The sequence below is a fragment of the Xenopus laevis genome, chromosome 9_10L (assembly GCF_017654675.1).
Source record: "Xenopus laevis strain J_2021 chromosome 9_10L, Xenopus_laevis_v10.1, whole genome shotgun sequence".
NCBI lineage: Eukaryota > Metazoa > Chordata > Amphibia > Anura > Pipidae > Xenopus > Xenopus laevis.
In genome coordinates this window covers 102,721,956-102,737,040 of record NC_054387.1, presented here as the reverse complement: position 1 = coordinate 102,737,040, position 15,085 = coordinate 102,721,956, and the positions used below count along the sequence as shown (strand labels likewise).

General features: G+C 40.3%; 1 protein-coding gene across 2 annotated transcripts in view; it reads right to left on the bottom strand.

The window, feature by feature from the left end:
• Positions 1-14,147, bottom strand: part of xylt1.L (xylosyltransferase I L homeolog) — a 200,711-nt gene extending 186,564 nt beyond the window's left edge. Inside the window, exon 1 of one of the 2 annotated variants that reach the window (XM_018234364.2) lies at positions 13,634-14,147. In XM_018234364.2, coding sequence (XP_018089853.1) covers positions 13,634-13,915 — 282 coding nt within the window. In that variant the 5' untranslated portion in view covers positions 13,916-14,147. 2 annotated transcript variants of the gene reach the window in all.
• Between the last annotated feature and the right edge of the window lie 938 nt (positions 14,148-15,085).

The following is a 15,085-nucleotide window of genomic DNA, read 5'->3' as shown; positions in this document are numbered from 1 at the left end:
GCTAAAACCCATGCTCAAGTTATAAATGTACTTTCCCTTTATTTTCAGTCTTTTACTACATTGAACCCATGATATCCCTGGGTCATAGGGTAGAGAGGGTTAAAGCCCCCATGATATCCTTTGTGTGTGCATATGTATTAACCTAACTTCAGGGATGTACAGAAGATCCTGTAGCTGCAGTTGGTCAATAATTGATGAACAGTTCCAATACATACTGGTAAAACAGGTCAACTTTTGGGGACCCCTTAAAATGTTATTGCCGGGAGCCCAGTATTATACAGCATCCAAACTAATATTTGCTTTCAAACAGCAATGAAGATTGGTTGTTGTAGGTTACTAGAAATGGAACAAAGTTTGCACCTGTTATTATATTACTAATAAAGTTGCACATCTGCCTTATATGACATGACTCAATCTGTGTTTTAAGCATCTCTTTCAAATAACTATAGGTAAAACAATGAGAGCAGACACTGAACACAGATTTCTGGTTATATATATATATCAGTGCAGTTGGCCAGTTTCAAAACCAGGGGCAACCTCCATTACCTTCTGGTACACTCCCCTCTAGGAATTGTGAATTTTCCTGCGAAGAATTGCAGGGATTCAAGAATGACAAACATGTCTGAATGATTAACTGTACCTTTAATTATACATTTTCTAGCTCCCATTAATAATACACCAGAACAACTGTACCCCAAGAATAAGGATAATGTACATACCCTTAAATTCAAGGAAATGGCCCTTTATGATACAATAACCAGCCTGAACCTCACCATTAGTCAACCCTTCTAGAATCATTCCATTTAAAATTCAATATTTCTCAAAAATGACAGCGAATGAACTTTTCCGCATTTCCTTTTCCTTTTTTTTCTCTCACATCAACTCCCTCGATATCAAATGCACTTTTAATTTGCTTTAAAACTTTGTGTGCAGTGATATAATTTGACAATATTTAACAGCATGTACCCAGCTCAGCACACAAGCCTGAGACAGGACCAAATGACACTCGGTGCATTTTTAATTAAATGTAGGCTCATAACTGCTGCAGGGAACAGGGAAGAAACTGAATACATTGAAGTTCCTGCTTGCTGTCATTACATTTACACATATTTCCAGGGAGGCAAAGAGAAGCATTTTTAGGAAGGCATGAAATTCACTGTGGTATTTATAGAAAGGGCATACTAATATGGAATATATGGGATCCAAAAGAGCAAGCATGCATCACCGAAGTCACCACTTACAGGCAGATTTAAATGGTGGATGAGCCAATAAGGGAATGATTGTTTCCCTTTTTCGCTGGACTAATAATCCAAGGAGGAAGCTGCTGAAGTATACTGAGAGTGTCAATTCAATGGCAGCAGGCAAGGAGCAATACGGAGATGCCAGATCTAGATAGAAAAGCTTATCTTTGCATCCAAGAGTTACCAAACAGCTTTCTCATCTCTTGTCCCAGCTTTCATCTGTCTTGGAAAAATTAGGCAGGTAGCTACACATCATACAGATTGTTTCCTTTACGAAAAAAAAAACGAGCCATAGCAGGAAATTGTTCTCAATATAAATTAAACAAATGGCAGGTAATGAGGGTATTTCATACTGTAAACGCAGCCATCTGCAATACTTGATGACAAGAAAATGGGATCTGTATATGCCTTGTCTATAACAGCTGGCGCCGGGGCTAAAACAGCGGAATGAATAGGCATTCATTGCAAATGGAACATCTGCAATCGGCTCTCGCACAAAATACAAAACAAATTGTCCAACGCTGTAATATTCTCAATTAATTATAATCCATTTTGTGAAAGATTAGGCCTTGTTGAACACTGTGTGACAGAAGCGGGTACAGTTGATATTTAACTGGATTTGTGTGACTCTAACAATAAAATAATAACATAAAGGGAGAGCTGTAAAGCAAGTTAGACCACAAACACATAAGCCAAATTGGTTTATAAGGTATAGGCTATTCGTCAGTAAGCCTCAACTCCAATGATTTTGGAAATATTCTTTCATTTACTATAAAAAAACAAAACCCTCTTTTAGGCCAGTGTCACATAGTTGACTCAATCTCTGGGAGGGATCTGCTCAACATGGAACCCCTTGGCTGTTACTCCAAACACAATGGGTAAGCATCAACTTACAGTAGGCTTCTTTCCAAAATTTCCTCCAGTTAAAGGAGAAGGAAAGTCATTTACCACTTGGGGGTGCCAAATGTTAGGCACCCCCAAGTAAATGTACTTACCTGAAATCCCGGGCCGGTGCTCCTATCAGCAGAAAACTGCACTCGCCTGGGGTTATTCCAGCAAGCATCACAGAGCGCTACTCTTCGGCCTTCTTCTTTCTTCAAATTTCCTGGGGCAGATGCATGCACAGTAGAATGAAAAAAAAACCCCGACTTTTTAGTTAAAGTTCGGCTTTTCAATCTAAGAGGAAGAGGATCTCTCCGTGGTGCTCACTGGAATAACCCCGGGGTTTTCTGCTGATAGGAGCACCGGCCCAGGGTTTTAAGTAAATACATTCACTTGGGTGTGCCTAACATTTGGCACCCCCAAGTGGTAAACGACTTTCTTTCTCCTTTAAGTACAGAGGTGGGTTTATTCTATCCATAAAGGGGCAACGTGATAGCTGCATAAGGGTCACCTACTGGACATTTGCCTTACATATGCTTTATCACTACCATGGGTATAATCTGATATAGGACGTTAGGCTGCTTTGGGTAGGGATGGGAAAGAGGAAACCAAAATATACCCTTTCTAATATCTACATATCGATCTATCGATTTTGGAATAGAGAGTATATATATATATATATATATATATATATATATATATTTTTTTTTTTATTATTATTTTTTTATTTATAGCTGTCTGGATGCCGGCACAACTCGTGTAGAGGTGTAAATTGCCTGGGTGCAAACAAAGCCCAAAAAGATAAGTATATACCAGAAGAAGGCTCACACTCACACGCCTCCTTGAGAAAGGCTAGAGTGCTAGCCGACACGTTAGTTCTTATTTTTGACTAATAAAAAGTAACTTTCCAATATACATTAAAAATGTTCATTGCTTTTAAAGTTATTTGTAAAAACAATTGCTCTTGAAAGCAGTATTTGCTCAACTCCTGGTTGTTACTTTTTAAACAATGTTGCAAAAGTCTTAGTTCCACTGCAAAGTCAGGTCTGTTAATCAGCTGTTTGTCTTACATTGTATCACCAGGGAGCCACCAGGAAAGGGAATAGACAGGGACAGACAAACACTGTTTCCAGTAGCATTATATACACAAATAATTTAAAAACCATAGAAAAATGTAACAAATGTATATTGCATAGTTACAATGTATTTTGGGTTGACATTTTTAAAGACACTTCCATGTATAATACCCCAGAAAGCAAGGCAAGGATAAATGCAGTGGCAGTTTCATGTATAATATCCCCAAAAACAAATGGAGGCATAAATGTAGTGCTAATTCTATGAATAATCTCCAAAAATGTGACAACTTAAAGGAAATGGGAATTTAATAAATAATCTTTCCAGAACATATGGCAAGATAAATAAAGTGCCAGGTCCAAGTGTAACAGTCCAAAATTCATGTCAGGATAAATATAGTGGCAATAGTAGCAGAACACATGGCAGGATAAATACAGTGTCATCTGCGTGCCTTTAAAGAACACATGGCTAATTCCTTTTGCTCCGTGTAAGTCAAAATGTACCTAAATATGTTTGTAGGCTTTATTGTTAGGGTAATGTGGACCATAGCAACCAGATTGCTGGTACAATTCCAAACTGCAGAGCTGATGAACAAAAAGTTAAATAATTTAAAAAACCACAAATTAAAGAAAAGGAAGACCTATTGCAAACTGTCTCAGAACATCACTCTCTACAACATACTTAGGGGGTTATCAAAGGTCGAGTTTTACAGGTTTGGGAGGTTTTTTTATACCTCGTATAAACTCACATCTCAAATGTTTTCTGATTTATGAAAAAACTTGAATGGGAAAGACTTGAATCAGTGAATTCGGGGTGAAAAACTTGAATACTCTGAGGTTTTGGTAAAAAATACTTGAATCAACCAAGTTTTCAAGCAAAACATGCAGAAAAAAAAATTCGAACATCATGAAGGCTATTTACATCTTCAAATAGTTCAAGGGACCTTTGCCATTGACTTCTACATGACCTCTACAGGTTTTAGCGTTTTAGAGTATTTCCTGATGAGAGATCTTTCCACCTTCGAGGTATAATACATCTTGAAAATTTCAAGGTTTTTTTTTAAAAAAAAAAACAATATTTGAGGGGTTTTTTAACTTGAAAATTTGAGTTTTGCCAGAAAAAATACCCCTGAAAAATTAGAGTTTTCGGGGTATTTTTCTGGCAAAACTCAAATTTTCTTAAGAAAAGAACTCGACCTTTAATAAAAAAAACCCATAAAAGTTAATTTAAAGGTGAATAGACCCTTTAAAGGGGCTGCTGCTTTAGATCATTACAAATATAAATTGCATAATACATTTTTAAAAAAGTGCCAACCCCAAGAGGATTGTACCATTACATTAGCAATTAAAATTATTTAAAAACAAGCAATCATTTCTAACATATTACAAATGTGTTTGTTTCTACTAAAAGTATCCATTTGACTCACACTTATCCATGCACAAGATTGCTGCAACTTTAGAGGGCTTTTAAGCAGAATAACAAATGAATTGTAAAAGAAATAGAATTAAAAAGAAAAATCTCATTGGTGGCGTTTCCTAAATGTAGGTTCCAACAATAAGTTTTCAAAGCTATAATTTTTGGGTATGGTAACAAAGTAACTGTAGTTAGCGTTCTAGAATAAACATTAATTATCATTTGCTGAAAAGTCAATTTCGAAAATTGCTTGGGTAGTGAGAATCATTCAAGCCTCAGTTTTCACATTCCGTAATTGCGAAATTAAGCAAACGCGCTACAAAAAGAGAAACCGATATTTCCCTTTCATTTGTAAGTATCCAGTGTTTGAAAAATACGTTCCCTCAGACATTTTGCTAATACAAAAGCAATTAGTGAGTCCTAATTAGAAAGAGTGCAGTGAATGCCTGGCTTTTGCTATACATGTTTGTAGAACTACTAAAATGACAGATGTGCCTTGCATAAAAACCTTATTTAACGCCACCAGGCTCGAGTTACATTTCACTGAGCAGACATATTAACAAATGTGTTGGCATTTGTGCATTGACTTTTTACAGTAAATGCTAAAAACCCAATGATAATTCATGACACATGACATTAATATGAACCCATGGACCGAAAGACAGCTTCTTCTCAGGAAGGATGCGACAGACGGATTATTTAACTGCAGGTGCCATGGGAAGATAGCATGGGTATGGGTGGCATTCACCTTGCCGACTGCCACCTGAGTCTGTGTTAGATAAAGGTTCCTAAGCGGGATGGAACGGTCAGCTAAAATTATTACATTACAATTGACACCTTTCTATATAACCAACTTTATGGGATGGAAAACGTTAAAGATTTATGAAATAATAATTTTATTGTGTATATTATGCTTTTTAAGCTGGCCATACACACACCTACTAAACAATGTGGTCAATAAACCAACTGATTACACAACTAGGCATGTGGGGGTCATCAACCAACGCTGAACTTGCTTGAGTACCGATTGAGTACAGATTTCCTATCCGTATACTAAAGCAGACTTCTGGGAACTGCCTCTGTTTCCAGATACTCTGTGAAGTCCCAAAATCTTTCACTTAACAGTGGAGCAAGGTGAGGAAGGGTTGCATGACACTGTGAGCTGTCAGTACTATATCCTCAGGGTTAATCTGTAGAATCAGGCAAAATAAATACATTTATATCTATTTTTGAAATACAACACAGATACATGTTATGCTCCTTTTTACATAACCGCAACTGAATGAGCTGAATGAATGTCAACAGGGGGATCTTTTCTCTTTAAGCAAACCTCTGACACAGTCCCCATTAACCCCTTTCATCCAGCCTGTATTCGACATTGGAAAAACAACAACTTCATATTACACAGACAAATGTCAATGTATATTTTGCTTGCATTTGCATCCCTTTAATTATGGTTTGTTACAGAGTGGACACAGGCTTACGCAGAACATTATTGCAATTCATCCTGCCATTTGGAACATCTGAAGAGATAACAACAAATTAGAGCAACATCCAATAAACCAAATGGAAATCATTTTATAAAACGTGAATGTGAATGAAATTCAACCCCATTTCTTTATTCACTTTGCAATTCCATCCACAAATATATAATAGCCTCCAACAAAACATAGCTCTTCCTATTTGAACTTAATTGAAACCTACTTTTGTAAAAGCAACTGAAAAAATCATATATTATCCTTCATATGCATAAGCATTGCCCTTATTTGTTCTGAATCCTATGTGACATATTCAAATAGCGGATTAGAGGGTTGAAAACATGTCTGAGGGGTTTCTGATTTGCTTAAGACCAGCCCAGCATATTGTTATACAGAAAGTGGGGTTCACCTTCAGCCATCTCAGGTTATAGACAGTTATTTACTGGGTGCCTGTGCAGGTATGGGACCTATTATCCAGAATGCTGGGGACCTGGGATTTTCTGGATAATGGATCTTTCTGCAATTTGGATCTTCATACCTTAAGTCTACTATAAAATCATGTAAATATTAAATAAACCAAATGGGCTGGTTTTTCCTCCAATAAGGATTAATTATATCTTAGTTTAGATCAAGTACAAAGTACTGTTTTATTATTACAGAGAGAAAGGAAACCATATTTAAAAATGTAGATTATTTAGATAAAATGCAGACTATAAGAGACAGCTTGTCCGTAATTCGGAGCTTTCTGGATAACCGGTTTCCGGATAACAGATCTCATACCTGTACACCAGATTCCAAACCGCTGCAGATTATGGGCCTCATTCAGGCCCAGATTTGTGGTGCGGCCACAAAGGCCCGAGCCTAGGGCAGTGAAGTTATAGGGGCGGCATGCCGCCCAACCACATTTGGAACGCATCGTTCCTGCTCTGCGCTCGTGTAGGGGGCGCACGTGGACCGTGGGCACTAGGACCACCAAGCCTCAGATGGCGGGCAGTAGGACCACGTGGCCATGGGGCGCCACTGGCACAAATCCGGCACTGGCCTCATTTATTAATGCCCCAGACACAAGTGCTACCACACTTACCTACTTGCCTCCACATACCCGCCTCCCAGTGTAACATTCATGGGGTAGGATTTGGTTCTTGGACTGACAGTGGGGCAGGGCACAAATGGCCATGTTTCTCTCACTTTGCCCCACTATTTGTAAACGAGCCCTCACATCCAAAAATGTAATGGTGATGACAACAGTCACTATGGGATGCTTTAGATTTAGACAGATGAAATGGCCAGACATTAATAAGGTGCTTGTCAGTTTGCCCATATTGTATGAGTGGCTCAAATTGACCACAGTTCTTCTCCATGGTGGGTAAAGAGCCAAATAGATTTTCTTTTTCAGCTGTATCAAACATGGTGTCACAATCTTGGTTTGACCTGGGGCAGAATGACCTAACTGAAGAATCCAACAAGACATATATGACCATTAGGAGCAAATGAATAATTATCTGGAATTATTATCTTTCAAAGGATTAAGGGGATTATTTAGTTGTGTTTTAAATAAAAATTCAAGTTTTCGAGTTGGTTTATTTCTTAAAGACTCACATTTCCGGGTTAAAAAAAAAACCTAAATTTTTGGAGATTTATTATACCCCAACCCCCTGTCATGTAGGAGTCAATGGAAGAGGTCTCTTGAACCATTTGAAGATGTTAATAGCCTTCATGATGTACGAGTTTATGGAGGGTTTTGCCTGAAAACTGAAATGACTCAAGCAATTTGAGTTTTTTCCAACTGAAAACTTGATCAATTCACGTTTTAGGGTTCCGCAGAACCGACTTTTTCCTTTTCTAGTTTTTCTTAAATAAGATACCATTTGAATTGTGAGTTCAATGGAGTTCATTCGGGGTATAAAAACCGCTAACATTCGACTTATGATAAATAACCCCCTTAATACCTTATCGTAATATCTTAGTATTCACAAACAGAAATGCACAAAAAAATTATCTAAAAAGTCTAAAAAGGAAAACAAGTCAACATGAGCACTTCATACAAAATACATGTTTTGAACAGTATACCACCCAACTTTTATTGCTTATATTTTATAGTAATTTTCAGCCTCTACCTATACAGTTACAGTTTACCAAATAAAGAACTGCACCACTGCATGTATGATTACACCAAAACAATATGCTCGCTTGATTACCAGCATTTGTGCTACAAATTAATAACATGATATTTCTTCAAGGATACACAATGTCATTCTTCTCTATAGTCACAAAAGCCTTATTATGCTCCTTTAATTGACTGGAAAAAAAAGGTTGCTATATATTTGATACACAAAAAGTGTAAGAGGCATAATTTGCATCACATAATCAATGAAGCAGAATAAATCAAGGGTATGGGGATTTTGAAATGCTTAAAGAAATTCAGCAATTACACTATAAAACTATAAAAAGAATGATTGATACAATAACCCATTACGTGTTTAATGACATGTTAACCTTTGCACATATTGAAGATACCCATTTTAGTAACAAGGAGTCAAAGCGAATATGTCAAAAAAGTGGAGTCTGTACACAATAACTATGTTTTCCTATAGGAGGCCGGCAGTTTCTGGGATTAGGCTTGAGTGCCAGTTATAAAAGGTGCCTTGTTTTTAAGGGAATAAAAAATATGTTCAGTTCCAGCAGTTTGTAAGAGCTTCTATTGGTTATTAGAAGGGGGAGAGAATTCATGCTGAATGGATAATGAAATCTTTAGTTCTACTACGGAAGAATCTTTTAAAAAGTACACATTTAATTTGTTTTTTTTTAGTACCTGTATATCATATGATCATAAATTCAGAACTAGTCATAAGTGGGTAATTAACTGCCCAGGTATGTTTGTGATTATATATAATAATAAGGAGAAAAAAATGTGTGTGTGCCAGTCTGGTGGAGGAGACCTAAAAAAAACAGTGTATAAAATACAGTAAATAGCAGGAAAACAAAAACAGCAAAATTCAAAAACAGATCCATAAGTAGATCCATAGTTAGTAGCCCTTTTTAAATGGTAAGTCTACCAGAAAGTGATACCAACACATTTAAACTCCTGCTGTCAATTTATCCCAAGCTGAACAATGAGTTTGTCTGCATATTTCCTCTGTGCCCCCCTGTGTGTCAGGGAAAATAAGGGTGGTGGCACACCTGAAGTTTCGGGGGAGATTAGTCGCCCAGCGACAGATCTCCTCTTCTTCAGGTGACTAATCTCCCTGAAATGCCTTCCCGCCGGCTAGAATGTGAATAGCCGGCAGGATAGCATATGGATCGCTTCGGTTTTCCGAAGTCGCCCAAAGTTTCAACTTTGGGCGACTTTGGAAAACGAAGCGACCCGAATGCCATCCTGCCGGTGATTCACATTCTTGATGGCGGGAAGGCATTTCAAGGAGATTAGTCACCCGAAGAAAAGTAGATTTTCCCTTGAATCTTCAGGTGTGCCACCACCTTAAGGGGTGAGGTTAAGTGCACTGTATGTGGGTGGAGTTCTACTATACATACTGTCCTTCATTGGTCAGATTGATGGACACATTTTATTTATAGGACTCATGCCTAGGCTGCATTGGGGTATGTCGCAGGGATTGCTGCATCCCCCCACATGTTGTTGAACTGCTCCTCCCAATTCTCAATATATAAATGTCCAGCAGTTGGCATCTAGTGATACATACACAAGCCCAATCTGGAGGTTATGCAGCAACTTGGGAGACATAAGACCTGATTCAACAATCCACAATCAATTTTCTTCATGAACTGCAAAGATCCAGCAAAAACAAACTACAGGTATGGGACCTGTTATCCAGAATGCTCAGGACCAGGGGTTTTCCGGATAATGGATCTTTCCATAACTTGGATATTCATACCTTAAGTCTACCAGAAAATAATGAAATCATTAATTAAACCCAATAGGCTGGTTTTGCTTCCAATGAGGATTAATTATATCTTAGTTTGGATCAAGTACAAGTTACTGTTTTATTATTACAGAGAAAAAGGAAACGATTTTTAAAAATTTGATCATAATGGGGTCTATGGGAGACAGCTGTCATAACTTGGAGCTTTCTGGATAATGAGTTTCTGGATAATGGATCCTATACCTGCATTTCATTTGCATGTATACATGTGTTTGAAATACCTCCAAAAGCAGATGACAACACCTTGTATAAAGGCATACCTCAATGCAAATCAAGCACACAGAAAAATATGCCAGACTCAATGCCACGTAATTCAAAGAAGAGTATACATTGTATCACACAGATCCTGAATGGTCTGTATAACACGATAACCTGTATAAGAGAGTTCAGGAAGTGGCGTACCATTACCGCAGAAGGAAACACAATCGCTTCACAAACATTTTGTATTTTCACTATACAACGGAGAAAGTAAGGGCACTGCCACCGGCTTCAGGAGCAACACGGCAATCTTAAATCCTCTCAAAGGAAATAGAATTACTGTAATACAAAGCCACTCACAAGACAACATCTGTCAGATGCTATTGGAAAATTGCACTCCAACAAAAGTGCTCTGTGGTTAATGGTATAGACTGAAACAGCTACAGACACATAGAACAATGCTCCATGGCTAAAATATCCTTTTTTGGGGGGCTACAATAATATATAAATATATTTGAAGCAAATGCACAATGTAAGGGGGGGAAATGGCTAAAAATGTCTGGGAGGGATCGACACTTAACTGCAGTTTTTCCCCGTGTACTGAGGCAGTTTGGAGTATAGGCAGGTGTGTCCTATATATTTCACAGTGCGGGGTGGATGGCAATATTGAATTGTTTACTTAGGAATGTGACAGCCCCATGTTACTTAGAGGAAGGGGGAGCACTGTTCCCTTCCCTTTTTTTGTATAAATAAAAGAACACAAAGCAAAACAGGCTTCCAACTGCATATTTGGAAAGCAACATGCAAGGCATATGTTTTCGGTTATTCTCGTGCTAGCCAGTCATTTAATCGTGTAATGCTGCGATCATCAAAATCAGCCTCAACTGGGGGATACTATCACAGCACCAAGTATTTCTATAAAGAAAAAGGAGACGGAATTACATTTCATTAGAATCTCCTTGTGCAGTGATCACCCTATCCGGCTGTGATATTCAGTGGCACCCGCTTGCAGAGCAGTGTTTTCATGCATCAAGGTGCTGCTTAAACTGGTGCCTAAATGACAATTAAAATAGTATTTCTGTGGTTATAGAACCATCTGTCCATTACATAATGCGCCATATAGTGTCAGGGTTTGATGTTTGCTAACTCAGAACATTTATTGGTAAAAAAATGAGTCAATTGGGGATAAAGGTATTGATGCTGGCCTCTTCCCTCGCCAGTTACAAGTATGCTGAAAAAGAAATTATGCTAATACCTGTCAAAAGTGGGGTGTTCCCAGGTTTATTGAAGTGCTCTAGACACACAGGATTGGATCAGTATCCTTTCCTGTGCGTCTAGAGTACATCATTTCTTTTTCAGCTAACTCAGACCATGCATGAACCATTGGTAGCAACTGAATATATGAAGAAGGTCTGTACTGGACCATAAACTCCTTGCAAATGACAGGCAGCAACAATAACTATAATTCCATAGCTGCAACATACAGGCTTCAGAGATCTCAGACGACAGAACAGCGGTGACATGTACAGTGGCCAATGGATAGAAGATGATGTATTAGGCACATTGTTACATTGCTATGAGCATGAACTTTTTAAGAGGAAAAGTAAGCTGAACCACCATATTCCAGCACCCCCAAAAAAAAACCTCTATTATGATGAATACATTGATAGTGAATATTATTAAAGCCATGAAATAATAAAGACAATATCAGAAGCCTTCCTGGCACAGCCACATAGAACAACTTCAGATGAACAAATGCCCAACAGCATATTCGGCAAGCAAGGGTCTTTGTTTGAGCTGGAGTTTCAAGGAGTCTCACGGTGGTGTCACTTCATTCTCATGCTGAAACAAACAAATGATGTGTAGGTGTGAGTTCCAGGCTCTTCCCTACACACAGGGGAAGTCACAGGGAAGCGTCTGGTCTCCCCAACGTGCTGATGGCCACAAAAAAGCAAAAGAAAGAGGCCACACATGCGACCCAGTATCAATAAAGCAAGATGCACACTGACAGCCCGTCTCAATTCCCTCGGCATTAAGACTCAGCCAAGTGGCAGGGATGCCTATTTTACCCATCACTATTATGAGATCCGAGGCAACGGCATGCGGGGATTTGCAGACAAGCACAGCATCTGCATCCCTTTATAGCCATAGGAAGTGTATTCTTGGCAGTTGAGGATATACACACCGTTACCATAAATAAATATATCACCACCAGCTGAAAACTTTAAACAGACGTACACACTCGGGGGTATTGAGACGCAGTCTATTCCTTACACCCTGTAAGCCATAGATGTCGAACTGCGGCCCTCCAGTGTTTGTGGAACTGCAGGGTCAGGATCCCCAGACAGCCACCGCTGGGAGTTGTAGTTGAAACAACAGATGCAAGGTCACAGGTTAAACTTTTGGGGAGGAATCTGTTACATGTGCTCCATGGGGGTGGAAATGATCTGTATTAAATCCAAACTTCGCAAAGCAATTGCCTTTTCTTTTTTTTTTTAAATAGATGCATTACTCGCTATGGCAGCTCTGGCAGAAACTTTGTATATAGGAAAAATCTGATGGCACACACTCCAGTAATAGTGCTAAATCATTCTTTTAGTTTATTTGAGATCTCCATACAACATTTCGGAGGTACAACCTCCTTTCTCAAGTGCTCTTTTGAGGTTGTACCTCCGAAACGTTGTGTGAAGATCTCAAGTAAATGACAAGAATGGTTTAGCACCATCGCTGGAGTGTGTGGCATCTGATTTTTTTTGTATATACATGGATTGTTGAGACTGGAGGCAGCAGAGTTTCCGGACAGAGCACCACATACAGAATCTTACATTGTTTCATATCTGGCAGAAACCTATCCAGCCAGACTTACTGCCAAGTACAACATTGCTCATGCACATATATTTAAATATATAGAGGGATAGGCTTTAATGAGAGGGTACCCCCAAAACACTCTTTTCAGTGCCTGTCACAGTTGGGTATCAAGGCTGGTGAATTTTGCCACTGTTTCTGTGTGTGAAGGAGAAGGTTTCATAGATAAATAGATAAATGAGTGAGCGTGCCATGGCACTTTAATAGGCGCTCATTAAATCCAGCCTGTGTGCTATGAATGAGATCTTGTACTAGGCTGAATACAGATGTAAAATAAAGGCTGATTTGTGTAATATTGGGGGGGGATTGATTTGGGCAGTGGGTTTAGCTGTGAGAGTAACTGTGCCCTAGTCATGTACTACTGGCATCACAGCAGGGTGTATTCATGGCACATTGGGAGCTGATACACTGGGTGAGGGGAAAGTAAGTGGAGATATATATATATATTGTAGCTGTTTGGGTGAGTAGGGGTTTCATTCATTGAGTTGAGTGTAGAGCAGAGGCAGGAGTAGACTGGGAGCTGCCCGGGTGCAGTGGTACTTACCATAGCCTGGCTGTGCTCTTGTGCCCCTGGCGCAGCTCCTTTGCGGTGTTGCTGCTGCTGCTGCCGTTGCTCGTGTCCTCCAACATCATCTCTGTCGCTGCCCCGGTCCCTCTTCTCCCGGCTGCCGCCGCCGCCGCCTCCCCCTGCCCGCTGCTCGTCCCCGATATCCAGGTTGCTAAAATTCCACACGATGAGAGTCTGGATGAGCAGTACGGTGAGAGCCGCCACTATAGCCGTGCGGGAGCGCCTGGCCAGCCGCCGAGGGATTGAAGCAGTCACCATGTTCAGCTTCTCCGCCACCCGACTGCCCGGAGACACCAGCCCAGCACAATCGTCCGTCTCGCTGTGTCTCTGTGTGTGTCTCGGCTCACACGGGCAGGGGGCGAGACGTCACCGGGAATGGGCGGGGCTGCGGGAACAGGGGAAGGCCGGGATGGCTGTGGCAATGTGGCAGGAGCAGCAGGCGAAGGAAAAGACCCCCCTCCTTTCCCCTTAGGTGTTACTGCTGCTTCTGCCGGTGGGGGGAGAGGGACCTGCATTTGGGAGAAGGTGCTTTGACTGCAGGCAGGACAGGAGGCTGATGCTGGGAGTTGTAGTACAACAACAGCTGGAGACTTGTAGGTTGGGCATCCCTGATACAGGTAACCCCCCCCCCCATGGCCATTTGTTCACAGCCCACTAGGATAGTAGGGACCAGGTCTGGACTAGGAGCCAAAATAGGCCCTGGCGTTTCAAGTACACAGAGGCCCAAGTCTAGCGTTGCCACCTGGCCAGTAAAAATGATGGTTGATCCCAATGTTATTAATAGGGAAAAAAGAGTTTTATATAGGAAGGCTGGTATTTCTTTCCAGAAAAGGTGGCAACCCTAGGCCCAACCAGCCCCCCGCCAGCCCAATAAAAAGCGACTGTTTATGGCATCTTACAGCAGCCCCTCTGACATTTGCAAGAACCCACCAATTCGGGGCCTGACAGAAGGAACACTATCACCCATTCCAGTTGCCATAACTTTTACCATGTGACCGACTTTTCACTTATTAGGGTTCATTTACTATTGCAATTTTTTCAATCGCTATTGGTGTTTTTCACCCAGAATGCAGCATTTCCCCCCACAACTCCAGCGTCATTGTGGCTGCAATTTGGTCAAATGTACCAAAATGATACAAATCAGGGCATTGGTTTTATTGGGAATTGAATGTGATTGCACAGAAGTCCACCTGGCGACACTTCTGGTGTTGGGTGTGCAAGTGACTCTGCTTCTAGTTCTTCAGGTGCTGCACCTATTGACTTTGGATGCAGTGGTGTAACTAGAGGGCACCAGGCCCCCCTGCAAAATAATCTTCAGAGGGGCTGATCCCCATCCTGCCAAGCCTCCAGCCCCACTGCCACCCACTCCCTGCCCCGTGCCGACTTGTGGGGTTTCTTGTTAAGTATAGAGAAAGCAGACCCCACAGT